Raw genomic sequence first — 22799 nt, 5'->3', positions numbered from 1 at the left:
CATTTTATCACATAGTAATGAGTCATTAATTTTGAATGTCTTAACGAAAGGGCAAAGAAGGGATCTTATCGCTGTCTCCAACTACCTAATGGGTGGGTTGCAGAGAAAATAATAGAGTCTTCTGAAGTTCTCAGATCCTTGTCTGGTTGTGTGCACAGAAAAGAGGTACAATGGACATAAAATGCAACATGAGATACACTGAAAATAATTGACTGGGAAAGAATCTGAACAATCAGATCAACTTTCAAGTTGGCCCTGCTCTAAGCAGGGGATTGGACTGGAGACCTTCAGGTGTTCTTCCAACAAACTCTTGTGTGTTTCCCAGACTCAGAACTTCTGTATCCACAGCAAGTGAATTTTGTGTTACATCTATATTAATTTGATGAAGAAGTCCAGCATGAAACACTTCCATTAGAGATAATTTATAAAACAACTTTGTTACCAGTGAAAATTAGTCATTTCCGTAAAACTCTCATATGTATGCAGCAGAGAATTTCTCAGACACTACCACTGGGAATAAAACAAAAATAAAATTACCTTAAATGAAAACAATTCAAAGCCTGCACAAAGATGGTATTAAGAGACAAAAGCATAATAACGATTCTTTATACATACAAACAGCTTTTATTTCACTCATTTGAGAATATCTGACAGCTTGAATGGTTTTTCACTACCTGGACTGCTAGTTAATATAGCAATTTTAACAAGACTGCAATCTGTAACAATGTCAGTCTTGTGTATTTTTCTTGTCATGGTAAAGTATAACAATAAATGGAAAAAACAGGAAAGTAAAATGAGGACATCATGAAACAAGAAGAAAAAGGACGGAAAGAAAGGCAGAAGATTCACCATCCCCCAGTTCTCTGTAAGGTATGTACATCCAGGGGTAACGGAATGAAAGATCAGAACTATGAATAAAGTTCAAAATAAATAATAATGTAGGAATAGAGCATATTGGTCTACAAATTCATTTTATCAACTTCAAGAATATATGTGTTCAAAACAAGTATTCTATAACCAGCAGTTCCTACATGTTTTCACAGGAGATCACTTCTGTCTAATTCATGCCTACACAGATCCCCTCCTAACCCATCCCCAACAACATACACAGCAACACAAGTAACAGAACTTCTACTCTTTCTGGGTATTTTCCTACTTATGCATACAAAGAGACTGCATTAATCCTTCTGGTAAAAGCACCACTTTGAGAAACCAGAATAATATGAATTCAACATGGCATGTATTAAACTTTAACTAATGTGAAATGTAATTGCAAATACAGATTCACATTTGTGCAAACGTATTTCTAATGCAAGGCACAGTGAGATTCTTGAATCTGTTTTCTAATGCTATTTAAAGCTTTTGTCAATAACTGGCAAGAAAACCATATCATTATTAATATATTTTTTTTTGCATGCTGAGGGAAGAAAAGGAAAATAAGTCACTTTTACCAAGCCATTTGTACAGGAGGATAAGGGGAAGGTTAAAGTAATAAAACCTGTCTTTAATATTTTAAAACTCAAATCAAAGAATGAAGATCATTCTCAAGGATGGTATTCTGGACTCAGTGACAATGAAAAACATTTGTGGTTATGGTAGATAATAACTACATTCCCACTGCTGTGATGAAAGGGCTATGGTAACTCTGGATGTATAGAGGAAAATGATGGCTGTAGCGAAAAGGATTGGAGTTGCAAGAAGAGTGGGAAAGGTGGTGCTGAGGTTGCTCGACTTCCTTCAGCAGCACAGTGTGGTCCAAGGGGGAGCTGCTGAAAAGCACCCTTCTTCTGCCCCATCAAGCATATAATTAACTCTGTATCTGAAACAGATGTAATCATGCCTGGAAAAGCATATCCAGTTCTGGTATCCATCATTCCCAAGGGAGACTGAAATACTGGAGGGTTCAGGAAAAAGCCACAAGAACAACAGCAAGACTAGAGAAAAGCTGAAGAAAAAGTGATGGAGCACATGGTATTTACAGCAACAGCGCATCCTTTCTAGGGGGAAGCTTTTCTTTCTAGCATAAATTTATATTTCAGGGCTACCCATGAAAGCTACACTTACCATGAATCACATGTTTTTAAACAGTGGCAATAATTAACAGTCAGAACTATATATTAGGAGTCTAGTGCGTATCCAATTTCTGGAAATATTTAAGCCAAGACCGGATCTTTTTTTTTTTAATATATGGTCTAGTTCAAACAGCAATTAATTTGTGAAAGCCTGTGCTTTAGTTTATGTCTCATTTCAGATTATATGGTCACAGCAGCCCCTTCTGGATTTATCATCTATGAGATATAACACCAAGGTAGTAATGAAATCAAGTGCTTACATGAAAAAGTAATGACAAGTAACTAATGTACTTAAAGACAGATTTTTTTAAAAAAAGCAGATGACCTGCAAGCTTTCCACCCTCTTATTTAATACACTTATCTAGTTATCTACATCTAACAGGTGTTTGCACTGCCTCCCTGAAGGCACAGAATATATTTGTCTAATACAGACCAAGCGGTTTGTGGTTTGGTTTTTTTTTTTCCTGTTTCTTCAAAATAAATGCAATTAGCTTCCTGATAATAAAGAATTAAAGTCAAGTTTGCAGGTCTGAGCTGGTCTTGCTAAATAAACAAAGAGCTTGGGATTCTGCCCAACTGTGCTATTTCTGTGTTTCTCAGGAATGGCATTTGGGGACTTTGACTTCCTCACATCTACATATTGGTTAGCTCAGCACAAACCATTTACGTATTAGTTGATATATGAGGGACTACAGAATGGCTCTGGATTTCAAAATCCTGGGGTCTTGCAGACTAATATTTTCATTTTGTTATTTCATCGTAGAAATTAACACATTGACCACATGGTTAAAAGATTAATAACTAGCTTTGCCAAAAATAGAGGTCTACATGAAATATCTTGTCACAACAAAAATAACTTAGAAGAGGTCTCAAAGATCAATAAGGCAACTATTCCATTCTCAAGAATTGTCTTCTAGTAGCGTATGTACAGTTTAACTCCTTGAATATGTGACTGCAATAACTCCTACATATTTGAGCACTGTCAAAAATACTGATACACTAAAATAAACATTCTTAAGCATGAATGCCTGGTTAATCTAAGGTAGGACTCCTCATGCTGAGGATGCTGATGGCATCTTAGCTCACTTCTGAGAATGTTCCTGCAGATAAATAGCCGCAACTTTTGAAGCTTCAGTGCTTTTGGAAAGCTGGGAGTCAGAGAGCTCTGCAAACTCAGCTGTAAGCAGCCTCATAGTTTCTAGCTGGTTTGCCGTGGTCTAAGGAATTAAGCTCTGAATTCCTAAACAAAAACCCAGAGCTGTATTTTCAGTCACTGCTGCCAAGTTTACCTAGAGCTGGAAACTACTGTTTCCAGGACTGCTGTCTCAGAGACAGGTCACCATGACATACCTTATTGGTTCAGTGCTTGTAGGTCAGATTTGGAGTCTTCAACTCCTGGGACAAGTGACCATGAGCTGCTGCTGGAGGACAGTGCTATGATGTAAATGAGCTCTTGTTTGTGCCTTTAGACAAGGGATCCAGTCAGTGCAGGTACCTTGTAGCTCTGAGTGACAGTTCAGAGAAGCCTGACCAGCAAAACCACCTGTAACCACAAGACCTTAGGAAACCCAAAAGCTACTCTAACTTGAGAACCTGAAAATCTTGTCAGTGTCAAGACCATGGTCACATTGGTAACGCTGACAAGGTTGTCATTGCTACTCAGCAGATGTGGGGTTCTTGAGATGCCTACTTCACAAACACCTTACACTGGAATTTTGAAGTTTATTTTGGGCTACTGACATTTTGTTTACTAAGAAACATTGAAAAAACATGGATTTGGCACAAACCCAAATATAAACAAAAATATGAGAAACAGAAATCCAGTACATTGTTCACATTTATCTATACAATTCTGATTAAAGAGGGTAACTAAGGTTTCTAGAACTGACAGTCATGATAAATAGGATGAAAATATCTGTTCCCTACCACCATCATCTTATTTCCACTCCGATTCCCTATAAGCAAAATATTTACTTTCAAATTATTCTGTGTGGGAGCCACTGTGTATCCCCTTTATAGGCTTCCACAGTTCAACAAGGTATAGATGTTTTCTTCATGAAGAATCTTAATCTTTGAAAGGTTTTTTCTTGTTATCAAAAGAACAGGTTCTCATACCCTGTCATATGTTCCCTTCCAAAATTCCAAGATGAATAATTGATTTATTTTCCTATAGCTAATCTAAATTCTTGGACAATGAAAAGTTATCTTTGAGCAATATTTCATTCTAGGTGTTCTAATTACTATTTACTTAATCAAGTAGGTAAGGGAAATGGAAATTACAGAATAAAATCTCAGTATCTACTTGCTAGATACATCACAGGGAGATAACTTTTATTAGCAAATATCTGTACATCTTTATTGTATATTATACGAGTACCAGTAGATGGTGCCTTGGTCTGTCTGGAATAGAAAACCCTATACAACTGGCACATCAGTTACAGGAGTTAGCTCATCCTAGACATTCAAATTATACACCAATTAAAATGATGCATCATTGAGGACTAATTATCTCTTAATTAGGTGTTTTGGTTCCCTTAAATCATCAGCTATTAACAGTGCTTCTGTGTTCTGAGAAATGTATCAACACTGTTAAATATTTACAGATATTCTGGTGGCTCATATTAAACCTTTTCTATGGTGATTGGAAAAAAAAATGTACCAGGGAGAGTAATGAAATTAACATTCACATTTATCAGTGTAGAAGTTGGCACAATATGGTTGGCAACCTTGTTCTGGTATATTTTACAACAAATGTCCACGGCTCTATCATTTGTCAAAGAAAAAAGATATAATCTAAGCATCAGAAAACACCTCCACATTTTAGCAATACTCCAGGATTCATGGGAAGCATTTTGGAAAATGCTATATTGGATATGGGTACATTAAACTCTTTGGGAATATTATACACTCTTGTGATTTTTCTCAACACAATTGGCCTTGCAACTGCAAGGAGATAAGTTACAGATATTCTAACTGGTCGATTTTCCAAGGCAAGAACAAGTAGGTTTCTGGTATTATATTTGATTACCTCAGAAACAAAAAAAAAGTAATCATAATTACTGTAACAGTCCACATTTGAGTAGCAATTTTCAACTACTTTATATAATGCAATAATTTTACATGTAGCAGATATACCTGTAACAAAGTAACTATGCCACAGAAATTTTAATAATGGTATTTAATGTGTTTAAAAAGAATGGAGCTTAGTTTTCGAATCTAGCACTGAAATAAATGAATCTTTACTTCTATGCTGCTGTCCCACTGGCTTAAATTTTAAACTAATTTTTAATGCCTTTTTAGTGGAGTTTTTTTTCTAAAAATAACTCTAGAGCAAAACCTCTACATTGGAATCAATAAACAATGAAAACATCTTTTCACATATCTTAATCAGATTTAACAAAAAATTCTATGCAAGATGTAAATCTGAATCTCCAGACGTTTTTTCTGTCAAACAAACTAAATATATCCACTCTGCTATGCCCAGAAAGGTAACTAAATGACCCATCTTGGCAGAGCATCGAAGTGCAAATGTACCATGTGCAGCCATGTGATCTGTTACTGAAATCTCTGTTTCTTTAGATCTACATTCTTCCATTTTACAATCACCAGCTAATTCCTTTACTGTCTAACTTAATGCCTACAGTCAATGCATAAAAACTTACAAAATACTAAATACTATAACTTTCCTTCAAAATCTTTTCCAAAGCACTGTATAATATTAAATCTACTGTTACCTGAATCACTTCATTCCTACATCCAGACATGAACTTGTATTTGCTTTTCTCCAGCCTTGCAGTCTTACCCTCCTGCCTCTGAGTCTGCGATTTCACATATCACTTCCTTTGGATTCCAGGATGGATATTACCCAGTGCCTAATCTGAGCACATTAAGCTCAACTTTTGCATCCAAGTCTGTTAAGGATAATTTTCATTAATATAAGTCAATTATTACCATTATTATCAATCCTAACTTTGCACTATGATCAATATCATCATGCCTATTGAAACCTGAAGCTAAGTATATATTTACATTTTAGGTTATACCCCAGTCATCTGCAAACCAATCCACCCTGTATTGCTAGATGCCTTCTATTTCTTGGTTTTTTCTGTTCCAAAAGGATTTCATGCTCCTTGCAGAATTGTAACCAAATAGTAGTTCAATGGTTTTATCAGGTTTTTGTTCTTGGTACGCTACTTTCAAATCTCTTTTTAAAGGGGATTTTTATATTTACTGTAAGGAAATATCAAAGTCATTTTGGAAGCTAATGTATCCACTTCATTATCAATACCTGTTCAGTGTTTCAAGAATTATACTGTCTTCGTACATAGCTACACGCAGCTACTCTGCAGTCTCTATGAAAACCATTAAGGCACTTAGAAATTGAATCATTCACCATAAATCATAGGGATTAGATTTAGGTATGCAATTACTGATGGGAGGAGATTCTGTACCAAGACAGCTACATGTGGATAAGTATACATCTTCCAAGCTAAGATTCCAGAATCATGACCTTTACAAGATTCAGAAAGGTCTTAAAATCCAAAAAAGCTCTGATCTTTATTTTTTAGTTTAGTAATTAGGTTTGTGCTACAGTTGTAACTTCTAATGGCAGTGACTGACAAGTTTTACTTCATGGAGCTTTTACAACATATAAGTCATTCATGAATGTTAACAATTCAAAATGAACTCTAAAACAAAAAAATGCTGAAATAAATTATGCTTTGCAGTAAATTTTATTACAAAGGTAGATATGCTTCTTGATTTACATTACGGACTTTCTTCAGTTGCTACAGACAGGCTATTAACAGGGGAAAGAAAATAAATTCTGAAACAGGAGCCAGTAAACTGAAAGAAAACTACTTTGTCCTTAAAAAAAAAAAACAAACAAACAAACAAACTTGAAAATTTATATATGACGTAGTTTTGATTATTTGTTGTGCTACATACAAATAAAATGTAAATCTTCGCCATAATTCATTGTTCTGTTTTGGCATACAAACTAATTCAGGACGCCAAAGATAGTTTTTCTCAGAAACAGTGCAGAAAAAAAAAAAAAAAGAACTCAACAATATGCTACTGAAGCTTGCAGTACGCTAATTTAAGAATAATTAAATTCCTTCTTTTCAACACATTTGGGCATTCTACATGTACACTAACATGACTTCTAACTTTGCCGCAACAATAATTGTTCTGTGCTGTGGAAACGTTAGATGAACTATTCTATGATGAAAAATGAATTTATTTTTTTTTTCATTAAATAAAAACCTAATTTTTCCAGGCAATGTTTTGCTGCTGAGGTTGAACTTTATAATTTAAACTGACCCTCCCAATTAAAACTCAGACACTTGTGAGTCTTTCATTTACACTTTAGGGAAAGGAAATAACTAGTAAAACGGTTGTTATTATCTCCAGATGCAGCTTTAAAACTGGTAGAAAATTTTGCTGCTCAGGCACAAGCTGAGATCAGGCTTACAAGTTTGACCGTTAGAGAGAGATATAGGTGCATGAAAGCAGCTGATCCACAAGCAGGAATGCTATTGCTGCCCTTAGGGACAGAGTATATCAGCCAGATAGCCAGGACAATGTTTTAAGGGTATTTGCTTGTTTCATGTGCACTTGTTACTTTTCAGAATACGGGAGCAACTGATGGGGAAAAAAAAAAAAAAAAAAAAGACAGACCTCTGTTACCAGCTTTAATGACAAAAAATCCCTGGCCATAAAATTCGTTTCCTGAGACTGAAGAACACGTTATTAGTGCTGTTACTAATATTTGCATAGCTGTCAGAAGCCCAAGCTTTATGACTGCTTACTACTTCAGGGACCACTGACCATTATTTGAGGTGCTGGCTACAGTCTGAGTTACTGCTTTTCAATAAACGTTACAGCCTTCAAATTCCATTACCAATGGAGTCTGAATTACATCTACCCTCAAAATAAAATAAAAATGAGCAGAAACAAGTCTTGGGGCTTCGCCACATATTTTGTTAAAAAATCTAGCCTATTTAAGGAAACAGCATTTTCTCATGGAGTCCTGTTTAACAGATATATAAGACACGATACACCTAAAGGGTTGGGACTGTCAGAGACAACCATAGGGATGGTAAGTCTGGATGATAAATCACACCATCTTAGGTGGGCAATTGAACCCTCTAATAACAAAGATACTTTACACAGATTTCCTCTGAAAAGATGCACAAACTACGGTTGTCTATGAAAGTTTGAAACAGCTAAGCTTAAGGGTCTGTGTTCACCCTTACTTTACAGTCAGCTCTGCATTACAAGAAAGGGAGGAAAAGTGTGGCATCAACTCCTCCAATAATTCAAGAGAAAAAAATCCAACATTTGTGTGCCAGCATATAACTGCTAAATGCTTCTGAGAAAAACTGGTAGCTGTCCACGTTACAGCTGATAACAGGTCTATTTGTGGAAAAAGCTCTAAGCTGAAGTTGTCCTATATCACCATCTTTCTAATGACCCCTTATGCAACTATGTCACATTTCTGGTTCTCCTTTGATGTCAAGGAAGAATAGATCTTATAGCTAAAGAAAATGCTTTTAGCATCAGGAAATTTAAAGGCAGCGTTTTCCCTGGAGGGCTGCAGAACTCTGACTGACTGAGCACCCAGCTGTGTGCCCATAGCCATCGTGGACAGAAGGGTGCTGACTAATGGGAACCTAGAGTACATTTTTATAAAGAGAGCAGAACTTCATCTGAAACTGAACATTTTCTGCATAGTTTCTATGGTTGGCAAGTCATTCGCTGCTATCCAGTGCTGAAGAACTTGCATTCCAAGGTCATTAGGCTCACCAGTGACAAAAATAAAATCGGTCCCTGGGTAGCTGCAAATGAAGAGTTATCGTAGACCAGCACACCTTCAAGAAATTTTTGTATGGACACAGCCATCACATATCTCTTTGCAAAGTCAGGAAACCATACTTCAAAAGAGGATATTTCGTGTTAGAATCACCAGGGATTTATTCAGAATTAAGAAAAAAAAACCCCAACCCTCCAAGCTTGCTGAATAGGTAACATGCATAATAAAAGTAATAGAGGAAGCAACTGCGAGCCATTGATGGAAATAAACAATCACATGCTAGGATGTACAGTTTTTCCTTGTAATGATGAAAATCTTGAATAGAACTGAATGCAAAATAGAGATAATATAGGTGACTGACAGCAAATTATACTAAATGTCTTGTATAATGAGGAGAGCTGTTCCTTCTCCTACAGAAAATGAAATGGTAAAAGCATTAATTGCAGCACCCAAACCTTCCCAACAAAAGACACAAGTCTTGGCTCCAGTGCCAGCATAGCAGGCAGCATAGGAGGAGTTAGTGATGAAATGCATATCAACAACACGACTTGAAATATCAGTTGCAAGGGAAGTAAGGTCACTCTTTTGGCTTACTTCAGCCTCTGAATAGGGAAGAACCATGACTTCCCTCTGAACCCTAAGTCATAGGAAGCCTCGGATATATATATAATATTTCTATTGTGTACAGAATCATAAAGTTAACATATAAAACTAAACTTGCTTTCTCTGAAAAGCACCCTAACTCCATCTATCATTTAAAGATCTTATCTACTGCTAGAGCACCAGGCATAAGAAATCTATATGGGTGATGTGAACCTCAGATATTTCCTTGGAAAAGAACAAATCACAGCATAAAAAAGTTGAACCTAAATAATAATCTTGTTGATTTAGGAAGGCAGATACAGAGGACAATATTAATATCCTAAAACAGTTTCCATAATTGGACTTAGCATTACTTTTCCACTGTATAAAATAGAAGTGACTTAATTTCTAGACAGAAGAAGTATTTTATGAAAAATTAGCAATTTTAATGAAAAATTAGCATTTTTATGAAAAATTAGCATCATCATTGCATTGACTTTTTTGAACCTGCAACTGCACAATATCTCACTACTCCAGAAAATACTCAGTGAAAGTGATTCAAAAGAAGTCAAATTCTAATATCTATATCCTATAATATAGATATTCCAACCGTATATAAATATAATAGTCTAACCAAATATACTTAGTGTTAAGTGAAGTTTGTAATATTGCAATATGATACAGTCATTCAACCTTTAAGAAAATCAGAGGCTAAGAAAGCTAATGATTCAAGAAGGTTAAACTCAAATATCTAGGTACTAAATACATATTTGTATGCCCTCTTTTATGTATACATCTAAATGCACAAGACATATTGCAAATAAACATTTATGCTCAATAATTTTAACTTTGGATTTTAAAATCTACTGTCTGAAGTCTCATTCACTACTCAAAGCAAAAGTATCATAATATAATTCTTATACACAGAAAATATCTCATGCAAATAATACTAATTGCATACTTCCTGTATGAGTGAAAACACAAAATTCAATGTAAAGCTAAGATGTCAACAATTCTATAAGCACAAAATGGTCATACTAACCTGTATTTTGATTGGCCATGAGAAATTGCTGACATAGACATAGAAAGTGATATTTGGGTTGCTCCGGAAGTTAAATTTTTCACAGGAAAAGCTATCTCTGTATTCCTTAATATTAGCCTTAGAAACTACAGGAATCTCTTCTCCAGATATTGTTCCAGCTAAAAAAACATATGTCAATATATGTATTTATGAGAAATATTAATCATCATTAAAGCTGTCAAAGTAAATTTGTACAAGAAACTTAAATTCTTCAATTACTTTTAGTGTCTTCATTCTACAACTTTAACAACCCTATATTACAGTTTAGATGGCACATTAGGTACATTTCATACACATACAGAGAATTCACAAAATCTCTTACTCTGGTTTCAAAAGATTATGAATGAATCATAATATTGATAGAAGTTACGTGAATTTTAGAAGAAAGTTTTTATGGTCAACTAAACAGACAACATACTTATCTCTAGTAATTTATATACATTTTCAGTAAAATCTCAAGGTTAATAAAGCTTGAAAGTGAACTTGTCTAGGTCTTGCATTATTGCTGAAGAGTTTTTGACGTTCATGAAAACTTTAACAACATACTTCCTATTAAACATGTATAACTTTTTGTAAATATATGGGTGACTGCTCTAAGTTAAAATGCAGGAATAAATATAATTTCTAACTATGGTATGTTAAAATACTTCAGAATTACATTGATGAAAAAATTATTGAGTTTATGTAAGACAAATTCTGAACCTTCTTTAAAAAGATATTTTTTTTCTTTTAGTACAATTTTAGTTTAAGCATCATGCTTCTCCTTGGATATGTTTTCAGAAAGTCAATAGAACTAATTCAGTATCTAAATAAAGCTTTTCTTCCTTCTTAAAACAAAGAACAGTAATGGGGTTCAAAGTTGGAGAAAAATAGATAAGCAGTTCTTTTTATCAGCATACACAGAAGAACTTCATTGTTTGATATCAATGTTAAGGTTATATAATTAAATTTTTAGCTTGAACACTGAAACAAAGAAATAAAATCTCAGTCTCTGCAGTAGTTAAGGAAGCTTTTTATCTTAATTAAAATCACAGCATTTCATAACACTGTCATTTTAAAAATTTAAATAGTCTACAAGCTTTTCCTACCAAATTAATTTTAATTGAATAGGAGAGAAAGTTAACATATTAATGAAGCTTTGTTCAGATTGCAAATTATCATCTGAGGTTTAAGTAATATAATTAATAATGGCATAACGATAATGGTGAAAACACATTTGGTAAAGTTTTATTATCAAAATTAGTAACAAAGAGACAATCGGGTTAAAATAGCTTAAAGGATCATGAAATCATATGGGAAAAAGTCATCGCAGCAAAATTCACACTCACCTGTAGAACCAATAGACCATGTAATATTGAGGTTGAAGTTGTTTGATGCATTAATTGATATATCCAAATTTTTATTTGACTAGATAAAAAAATACATTTCAATTAATAAAGTATGTCAGAATGTATTGAATATAACTCTATTGCGCATAAATGGATATAAGGCTTTTTAATAATCTTTCATTTTTCATTTTAAATATAAATAGAAATGATAATAATTCAGAGCCAAAGGCAATCCTCTCTTTTGCTTCAGTAAGAACAGGGTACAAGTAACCATATAACTACACCAGTTATATTTTCAGATTGTGCTAAAAATAATGAAATCATTTTGTTTATAAAACTAAATAAAAAATACACAGCAAATGGCTACATTTTAATTACAATCCAGAAATTACTGTTCTCATCTGCTACTAAAGATTTCTTAAGTGAAGGGTATACTCCTTTAATTCCTCTCAGGAAGATAATTTTTTTATTCATGGGAACAACAATAAATTAAAATATCTGATAAGTTTTTGGAGTATTGGTTGATCTGAAGTACATCCACCATTTAGAAAGTTTTCTCAATGAATGCACTGGAACATTTTCAGTGCTCAAAAAGATTTGGAATATCTCTAATACCTTATAGGCACTTGGGAAACTTTTAATCATGGTGAACTACAATGGAAATCTTAAACATCACTCTCCATATCTTGTCTAAAGTTAATAATATTTTCTTACCTGTTCTGGATTTGCTATAAAGTTTATGGCAGTGTGATGGCGATCATCCTCTTGTAATAAGCTGAAAGTAAACTGGTAATCAATCAAAAGGCTGTCTGTGGGCAAAACAGAAAGTAAAAATGATAAAATAGATTAAAGTGTATACATATTAATAATATGTTATGCAAGTACCTAAAAATTTAACATTCATTTTTATTTTGAAAAGCATGGAGTGATCTTCAAGTCAGAATTAGTCAAATGCATTTTACCATTTAAGTATTTGCACTGTAACATCTTGAAGCAATAAAAAAAATAAATAAAATTAATAAAATTAAGAAATTAAGAAACAGATTCTAACATTGAGTCAGTGCAGCTATTACACATTACTTGAAATAGTCATTCTTCGTAATTATTCCAAAACACAGTATCAAGAATTGTTAGTGTTATCAATTCCTATCTTTACTCTGAAATCATTATTCAGAAATTCTGTTCAAAATGCATTTAAATATTTTAGGTTTACAATCATACGCTTTACTGTGTTATATAAATGGTTTACATAGCTACATTACCATAACACATTTTAGAATTTCTAGGTTCAAAAATTGTGGAAAAAAGTTCCATCTACAGTAAAATTATGTAGTATGAAGGCATGATACTATAGTAAATAGGATTGCTAATAATAAAATGGCATAGTGGAATTTTGAATAGAAATTATGTAACCACCAAGCACATCCTTTGTAAGTTGCCAGAATTCTAAGAGATTTTAAGTGGCAGGCGATACAAACTTTTCGTACAGAAGTGAGTGGCTGTTTAGTATTAACTCAAAAGGATTACATTTCACTTCCAAATGGCATTTGTTCTGCCCATATTTCTTTCCACCTATAAAAGGAACGGAGTCTGCCAGGCAGTTCCTATTCATGCCGTTTCTGTCACTGCACGCTAACAGCACTCCCTGATGGCCAGCTAAAGTTGGCATAAGTGCAGAAAGGAGAAAGGGCCATCCTCAGATGTCCCAAATCATGTTTAACCCTTCCTGGAAGGAGCATTAACTGATTGGGGCAAGTCAGAAGGCAAGTTCTGAGCTATCCCGTTGTGCTCCTGAAGTTGGAGGAATGAGATTAACCCCTAGTTAAGTCAGATCCATGTCTTGATGGGATCAACACCACACCAGCAGTGTGTTACAAATAAAAAAATATGTGATCATAAAACCAAAATCAGTAAATACAGAGAGTGAAAGATTAAGCCAAAGCTGGAAAAAGCTGTGTCAGCCTTTTGTTGGACTCAATAGTTTGCTTACTGCTGACAATCACTTTTTCTGCAGCAACACATCTGAAAAAATAAATTCTATTGTATCCCATGGGAAGCCTGACATAGGAGAGAAAAAAAGCTTAATGGTTCAACGAAGCATGAATACAGCCCACTGTACTGTCTTAATAGTGAAAAAAAAAAATGGCTTGGATTTGTTATTTTGTTTTGGTTGGGTTGGTGGGGGGGTTTGGTGGTTGGGGGTTTTTTTTTGGGGGGGTGGGGTTTTTAATTATTATTTTATTTTATGGTTTTTTACAGTGTGGAAAGAAAACTAAAAAAAAATAAAGGAGTTACAATAGAGGAATTACCATGACCTTTGAAGGCAAAATTTTGACTTTATTATGACATGAAACAGAACAAGGTCTTAAAATAAAAAGATCAGTCAGGATGAGTTTGGTACAATACTCTGGGCGATGCTCTGCTTGTGTTGAGAAAGGAATATACTCTAAATAATTATAAAAGAGAAGGTGGGCACCTGAAGGAGATAAGGAGACCATCAAGTCAGGAAATCGTTGAACAAAGAAAATTGAAAGGTCTACTCCTCCTAGATCCCACCTATTGTGAATGGAATGATTAGGTGTCAAAATCAAATGAGTATGTATGTAAAGATGTTGTGTAACCTCTCAGGAAAGCTGTATAAAACACCTAACTTTTCACTGAAAACTTGGGAGCTAGTCTGTCCAGTGCGAATCGGCTAGCTCCCCAACATTGCATGAAATAAATACCTTTTCTGCTTAAAGACAAAATTTGTCTCTGAGCAGTTACTTTGTGCTGTTTTGGCATCAGAGCCACCACAGTTCCATTATTCAAATAAGAATAAGCTTACCTAGATGTCTTAGATAACAAGTTCTGATCAGGTTTTTGCAAGCTTACGAAGGCAAAAGATGAATAAATACTAAATTGAAACACCCCATTTATCTATTAATACTACTCTACACTTCTATAACTATGCAAATCTAATTAATAAAGTCTCATTGACTCCGGTCAGTGTGCCATATCTACATATTTAACAGTAAGATTATCACTGCAGCAGAACATATTAAAGGTAGCAGGACAGCAAAAGTTGGCAAGTGGAGATTGACCCCAATTAAAGGGATTAATAAAAGCTTTAATAATCATGCAAGACCAAAAGGCTAGCAATAATGTATAGATATGCTAAATCTACTGATCTGGTCAAATAGGGGTCCAATGAAATAGGAATGACTGCTTTAGCATGAATTTTTGTAAACGTATGGTGGGCAAACACCACAGCTTCCACATCTACAGAAATTCTGGCTAATGGAAAGGCTACAAGATGCAAGAAGCAGTGTAGACAGGCCTTCTAGCCAAGAGTGTGTTGATTTGCTCACAATGTCTGGAAAATTACCATTTTAAAATGCCGTAGTCGTCTTCTAAGCCCTGATTGTGCCAGTAATGTATAGCTCAGATCTCATCATAATGCAAAACTGTGAACAGACACAGGGTGCCTGTCTCCTAGTCATATGAATGGACAGCTTTTCTGCACACAAGTTTAATAAAAATTCAAAGTCATTTACTTCTAAAACAATATGACTACTTTGTTTCCAGGGGGTTGCTGTTCTTGTTGTTGTTTCTTCTTTTTTTTTTTTTTAAATATATATATATTTATGTTTTACTGGCTAAAACCCAAGAAAAAAATAATTTGTTTTTCAAGGAATGCAAGAAAAGTTCTTACATTAATAAAATATGTTAATCTATACCAGGGGTCCTCAAACTTTTTAACCAGGGGGCCAGCACGTGGATGAAGTGGCAGGCAGTCATCTGCGGCTGCTTGGTTCCCCCCCCAACCCATGGCTGGGGGGGGGGGGGGGGGGGGGGGGAAGCAAGTGGGGTCTGTAAATACCAGGGGCCGGATTGAGGACCCTGGGGGGTTGTATCCAGCCCGCGGGCCATAGTTTGAGGACCCCTGATCTATACAGCTCCACATAACTGTAACAAATCATAAAAATACTTTCATTTCATTTTTTGTACGATATTTTTACCCACAATGCAGTTTAGACAGTAAATGATGAAAACAGTAAAAGTTCATTACGCATAGCACCTTTTATACTAAAGATATCCCAAAATATTTCATGGTGTTATTAATTACTCCGTTAATCGATGGTTAATTAATTAATCAGATACTTAATTATTATTAGATATGAGAGCTTGACACATTCCAGTTGCTCCCTCACATAAAGAGCAACTCCACCACCTCTCCCTGCTGGCCTGTCTTTCCTAAAAAGTACAGAGCCAGCCAGGACAGCATCCCAGTCATAGGAGCTCTCCCACGATGTCTCTGCAATTGCAGTGAGCTCACGGCCCTGTGACCCCACACAGATCTCTAATTCTTCCCATTCACTCCCCGTGCTGCATGCACTGGTGTAGGGGTGTTTCAGAGAGCTAACTGAGCATGCAGGTTTCCCAGGAGGGGTGCAAGAGGGTTCACCATAGCCACACACACCCTTGAGGTGGTTGGCCTCCTGGTACTCATCTTGGGAGGCAGCTACCAATCTCTTCATACACAATTATAATTCACAGAAGATACCTAAAGGATGTACAACTTCAGTGAAGCAGAGAGCTCTGCCTAATGCAGTCCTGTGATTCAACAGTGCAAATGAAGTCAGGTGCAAATGAAAGAGCTGGCACTGAGCAAACATTCCTTCCCCTCTTTCCAAAGACTGCAGAAGTATGCTGAAGAAGTTTCACAGCTTCGAGAAAAATTTACTTTCATACTCAGGATACATTTTGGTTGGACAAAACTTTGAGAAAGATTTACCTGGGCCTATTCTTAAATTGCACATCCCAAATCTCTGGAAGGCTCTAAAGCTAGATTTTATTAGAATATAAATTAGTAGAACTAATTTAAGAGGAAATTCAAAGTGAGAGTAGAAATTAAAAGGGATTATAAAGATGACTATCTAATACATCCTGCTGCTGTCTTTCTTACTTGCCTTCCTCCTCACCTTTTCAATCTATACTTCAGGAGACTCTTCCCCCACACATACTGAGCAGCTCTCAGGGAAAATATCACACCCCTCTCCTCCAGAAAGCTTCACTTTTTACAGACTGCAGCAGGCAGAACAGCTGTCCTTCCCACTTCCAAGCCCCGTGCTGAACATAACCCTAAACCATAATCTATGCCAATACATCGTAAGTGCACATAAGCAAGCTCAACAGTTACACAGTACATCACACCGTATTTCTGAATTCATATGCCATTCAGCCTAGATGGTTTAGCCTGGGAATAAATACAACATTTAAAGTAATATTTAGTTGCAAGAGTACGACCTGTTCTGAATAGTTAAATGTATAAAGAATAAAATGTGTAATAGCTAAATGTAGCTATTATTGTAAGCTATTTAAAGTACACTCAGTATATCCTGTTGATACATATTGCTGTGTACATTTACAATCAGGAATTTAGGGAAGACTGAGATTTTACTCCATGTATTTGTTTCTACTGCAAACCTTTAAAAAGCCACCATAAGTATTTTTACCCTTTACATAAATATGAGACTTTTCATAAGTGCTTCTGTTTATAAAGGCACACACAGAACAGATTAATTAGGAAATAAATTTGGATCACATATAAAGAGAACCTAAAAAAATGCTCACTGCATTTATATCGTAGCATAAGACAATGAAGAAAGCACAAAGATAACAAATTCTAAACATAATCCAACTGCCACATGTGTGACACCTGATAAAACAATCTTTCAATTTTCATCCGGTTGACCTATAGAAACAAGACTAAAACTGTTTTCAAAATCTGGTGAACACTGAAAACGTATTTGTTTATTTTCGAACAACAACACTTCCACAAGAGGTAGCAATCAAAATATTATAAATGGCCATTAGCATCCAAAAATTAAGTATACAAACTTACAGAATTGTTTCAGTAAATTATAGAACAAAATGTATAATTCTTTAGAAGTATCACTGATGCACTCTATGGTTCATTAAAGTGACTCTCATTTTTCTTTAATAATTTAAAAAATCTAGAATATGAATCCCACCTTTTTCTCAAAACGTATTTCCTCTATTTAAACTTAACTCTCAACACATTTTAAATTCACAAAGTGTCAATTAGCTATTACAATTTTCGCAAAGAGACTAGGTAGTTAACTATCTTGAACACTGCATAGATTAGTCTCTTAACTATGGAAAACATGTTAATGACCTTACAGAATGAGCACTGCCGCCTTCTCTTTTTCAAAATGTTAACTGAAAAAGAATTTACCTGAAACACACCATTTTTTTTTTTGACAATTTCTTGCTTTTCTACATATCCCTTTGGGAAATATGCAGAAGACAGCTTCACCTTAGTTTTGGATTGTTTCAGGAAAATCCTAACATCCAACATTTCATTTTTTTATGCCATCAATATCTTCCATGTTTACATTTTCCCACTTAACATGTTTGAAATATATATTATTAAAAAAAAAAACCTTGATGTTCAGAGTTTCCCTACACCAATGGGCAAGGGAAGGAGATGAAACCACCATCACACTACAACAGCAATAATCCCTTCCTACTTTGTGCTGGTACAAATGACTATAAAATGCTTAGTGTGTTGTTGGCTCAGCTCTACAGCCCTGAACTTCATCTCAAATCTGATATAAGATACAGGTAACTCAAGTGGCAGACAGACAGAATTTAAACAGCCACACACTAGAGTATAATCTACAACCTCCCTGAACTTTTACGTCTGAAGTTTCACAGGAAGATTTCTTGAGGAAATAGAAATCCCCTACCCAAACTCAGAGCCCACAGCTCAGAGCTTAAATCCACCCTCACCACCACCACCACCACCACCACACCTCCTAATATTTGGGATCCACAGCTGGATATTTTTGAGCCAAAGGTTCTCCAAGAGTCAGCCCAGTGCATCGCAAGCACAACTACTACAAACATCAGCCACCAAGTCACGGCAGCATAGCCTCCTCTTCAGAGCTTTCACCAGGAAAATATGGTGGGGGGTGCCTTCTTTTTGATAGTATTGAACCCAGTTCCTCCTGTTTTTGCCTAGCAGGGTGTGTGCCCCATCATCTTAGTGTAGGCAAGAGAGAAGCAGCAGAAAGATTCACACCAGCAAGGGAAAAAAAGATTAAATTTGCACATGGAAAGAAAGAGAGCAGAGGAAGTGAAATGACACAGGCACTCAGCAGGGGGAGGAGAGTCCTACAGTCTGATTTCTGTTTCCAGGAATGTTGCTTCATTTTGTATTAAAAAATCATTGAATAAAATAGAAAAAGAACGTTGGGAGACCACAATACCATCCTGACATCATCAACGGTCAAATATAACAAGGAGATCTGGTTATTCTTTTCACATCTCTACTTTGATTTTTTCAAAACCCTTGACTGCCTTCACAAGGAGTCATTAAAATCGATTCAAAATGTCAGTAATGAGCACATATGAGAACACAACAATAATTAGGCAAAGAAAGCCATTTAATTAAATGAAGAAAATAAATTTCAAAGCAATCGTTTAATCCTAGTATTGCTGTTAATTTTCAAGAAACTGTTCTCTTTTTTTAATGAAGGCCCATGACTTTTAATATGGTTAATATAGCTTAATATGAGAGTTTTATATTAATATCCAACGAGGAACAGACCTATTCCCATACGCAAGCTTTTGTATTAAAATAAAATTTTGCTATTTCTAAAATGTCAGAATGTTCCCAAAAGAACAAAGGCCAGACAGAAGTCTTGATTTTAAATTCTACTTCAGTATTTCTGAGTGTTACCACAACTCTCTAAGAACATATAATTACATTGGTAATTATTTTTAAAATATGTTTTTTAAAAATTTAGTGTGATTAGTATGAATCAGTGACAGAGTTATATACAAAATGCTGTGTTAAAGAGGAATATTATGACTGTAAAATGAACCACTACAATCAAGGGTGCCTGTGAATTATTTTTGGGTGAGTGCTCACTTAACAGGCAGCTATTCAACACTTTGTTCTATGTTCAGTACTCAGTGTTGGGCCCATGCCTCATTTACTACATACTACAAAAACCCTTTTCTAAAGACAGAATTAATTTCTAATGTGGCTTTCTATAGTATTCATCACTATCATTTTCTAAGTTCTTCAAAAAAGTTAATGAATTTGTTACAACATTACTGTCAGTTGAGCAGGCATTATTAGTCCCATTTTATAGGGCAGGAAATGAAACGAAGAGACCAAGGACAAAAACACCCATTAATCATGACTAGCCAATCTGAAATACCTAGAGTTAGATTTTTTTTATATTTTGAATTATATAACACTACATATGATCGTTCTTATTTTGCAGTTCCTTCCATCATTCATTGTAATTCTTTCCCCTTTTACAACAAAACAGGACAGGAACATATATTAATCTTTCCATTACATTATCACTGATTCGTCCCCTACAAATTCATTCAGTGCACTGTAGAGGGAAAGTTCATGGGGAAATAGTATGTAGCCATGTTATTAAAAGTTGTACAATCATGCCCTAATAAAACTCAAATGAAAAATGCTTGTTCCAGCAACCTTAATTCTTCTACTTGCTTGGCACTCACTGCCTAAATACTATATTTCAATAAAGGGGTTTTATTAAGTAATTTTAAAAATCAGGCTGGAGTAAATTCTAGAGAAGCACTTTTCAGCTGGCTTCTCCCTTTCCCCAAATCTTTCCAGTAGAGCATCCCAGTTTACTACATCTTTCAGCAGAGAAGGAAGAATGAACCTGAGTTCCCAGAAAGGGAGCAAGAGCACAAACAACTGGACACATTCATGGGTTTCCTAACTTTGGCCACTGGCCATTCTCCCACATCCTGTCACATGGCTTCTTAAAACACATTTCTGAAAAAGAACAACATGGCAAAAGATTATCACACACATACAGAATTACTGAGAAATATGCCTAGCATTTTGGTTTCAAAAGTTAAAATTTAGCGAAAGTTCTAAGTCAAAAGTACTGTAATACATGTCAGACAGCCATACAAACAGAGCATGCAACCAAACGCATTCACAACACAGTCTCATTCCCAACTACAACCTAGTTATCACATTTTATAAGTGTTAGGTAAGGGTCACAATCTTTACCTGATCAACGACTAAAGTGTTTTTCACTTTTTTTCCAGATAACAATAATAATTTCTATTTTGTGAATAGAAACCTCATAAAATAGTGCTGTTCTATATTTATTTCTTGAAATCAAGGTTGTAAGAACCTCCCTCGTGGTTGCAATAACAGACCCATCACAATCAGTCTTCCCACATTTTTCTATTTAAGAAACTCTCTATTCATGCTGATTCTAAAATTCCTGCTCTTACCACTTCATTGCACAGGCAGTTTGTCTTTCTGCTGCTCTTTCTAGAGATTGTTCTTTATTTTCAGTAAGAGATAGCTGAGAATCCTATTCATATTCCTCTATACTAGCAAAAATCACGTTGCTTTTGAAACCGAGTTCCATTATCAAATGCTATACATCATATTCATTTGTGACCAAAATAAATTCTCCTTGTATTACATCAAATTTAGGGGCTTACCACCAGACCTATTTTCAGTCAAGATAATTATTTTGAACTTTCAGTGTAGCTGCCTGATTCATTCCTCTGTTGTCTGTATCTAGCAGTCATCCACTGCCTCATTTGCATTGTTATATTGAAATACGTTGGCATCTGACATTACTTGTCCATTGTGACAACACAAAAAGTCATTTACTGTGAAGTCTTTATTATTAACTAGCCAAACTTGCATTTTTGCTTAAATGTAACGAGAGCGGAATGAGCTTCAAAATACTCCAGCATTTACTATTTATATGCTTTTTTCCACGTAAAGAAAGAGCATGTGAGAATCAATTTCACATAAGTTCAAAGTTTTTAGAAAACATATAGCAACAACATTTCATTAGTTTTCTTTCTGTACGAAAAAAAAAAACCAAACCCAACCATATTAGGCTAAAAAGCCCACAAAAAGACATAGTGATTAGTGTCATAATCAGCAAATTGGTTAACCAATTCTTTTTTTAAACCAAAATCTTTTATGGAATTTTCAGCTGCTTTTTTGAAAGGTCTAACAAGTGGTCAATTTTGATGCTAAGGGAGGTCCAGATACAGAAAAATCTGACCTGCGTTGAAGTTTTATTCATCCAAACATGATTAATAATCTAGGCTTGATCTATATTGACTAAACTTTCTGAAGACAGATGTGCTCACACGACGGATAATAACCCTTGATTCTCTCTACTGACTACAGAAAGACCTAGAAGGCTAATTTAAGGCTGGACACATAAGTTTTAAAAAGCTATTTAGGTGAGAGACATCTCATTGTAACTGTCAGAAATAAATATCTAGATCTGCCAATGTTATGGTAAACAAAGAAAGACTTGTTGCTGAGGTCTAAAAAACGAGGAACATACATAATTACCTGGGTTCTTTTTAGCACACAGTCTGAAGATGATGCTACTGAAGCTGTTGAACATGGACCACAATCAGACCTCTTTTTTTTTTTTTTTCTTTTTATAGATATATCACCAAACTCTTAACCTAAAGAACTGCAACCACAGATGGGGGTTCTGCGAACAGCTGCAGACCCTTTTCAAGTTCTGCCCAGGACCACGGTCTATACACAGAATTTGGAAATCAAGAAGAGAATTATGAACCAAATATTAGCACAAGAAGCAAGAATAAAGAAAAGTGAATGCATTGATTGGCAGTTATTTAAACATCAATGTTAGAAAAACAGTTTAGACATCTCTGATGATGGAGCATTTTAAAGCTTATGGCATTACAATAAGCTAAAAATATAAATCTTATTACTTGATAGTAAGGAATGCTCAGTAAATGAACTTTTGTTTTGTCACAATGGACAGTCTTTGTAATATCTTAATTCTTGCAGTGTTGGAAAAGTACAAACAAAACCAATTAAAAAAAAATCTCATTAA

The 22799-nt window shown here is 35.0% G+C and overlaps 1 protein-coding gene across 2 annotated transcripts in view; it reads right to left on the bottom strand.

Moving 5' to 3' along the window:
- Nucleotides 1-22799, bottom strand: part of ATRNL1 (attractin like 1) — a 524489-nt gene that overhangs the window by 287638 nt on the left and 214052 nt on the right. For both annotated transcript variants that reach the window (XM_055791879.1, XM_055791872.1), the window contains exons 22-24: nucleotides 12592-12686; nucleotides 11878-11956; nucleotides 10511-10668 (exon numbers count right to left, since the gene is read on the bottom strand). In XM_055791879.1, coding sequence (XP_055647854.1) covers nucleotides 10511-10668; nucleotides 11878-11956; nucleotides 12592-12686 — 332 coding nt within the window. The remainder of the gene's footprint in view (nucleotides 1-10510; nucleotides 10669-11877; nucleotides 11957-12591; nucleotides 12687-22799) is intronic.

The sequence above is a fragment of the Falco peregrinus genome, chromosome 1, assembly GCF_023634155.1.
Source record: "Falco peregrinus isolate bFalPer1 chromosome 1, bFalPer1.pri, whole genome shotgun sequence".
Taxonomy (NCBI): Eukaryota; Metazoa; Chordata; class Aves; order Falconiformes; family Falconidae; genus Falco; species Falco peregrinus.
The sequence above is the reverse complement of the archived record's forward strand: the minus strand, read 5'-3'. Positions and strand labels throughout refer to the sequence as shown.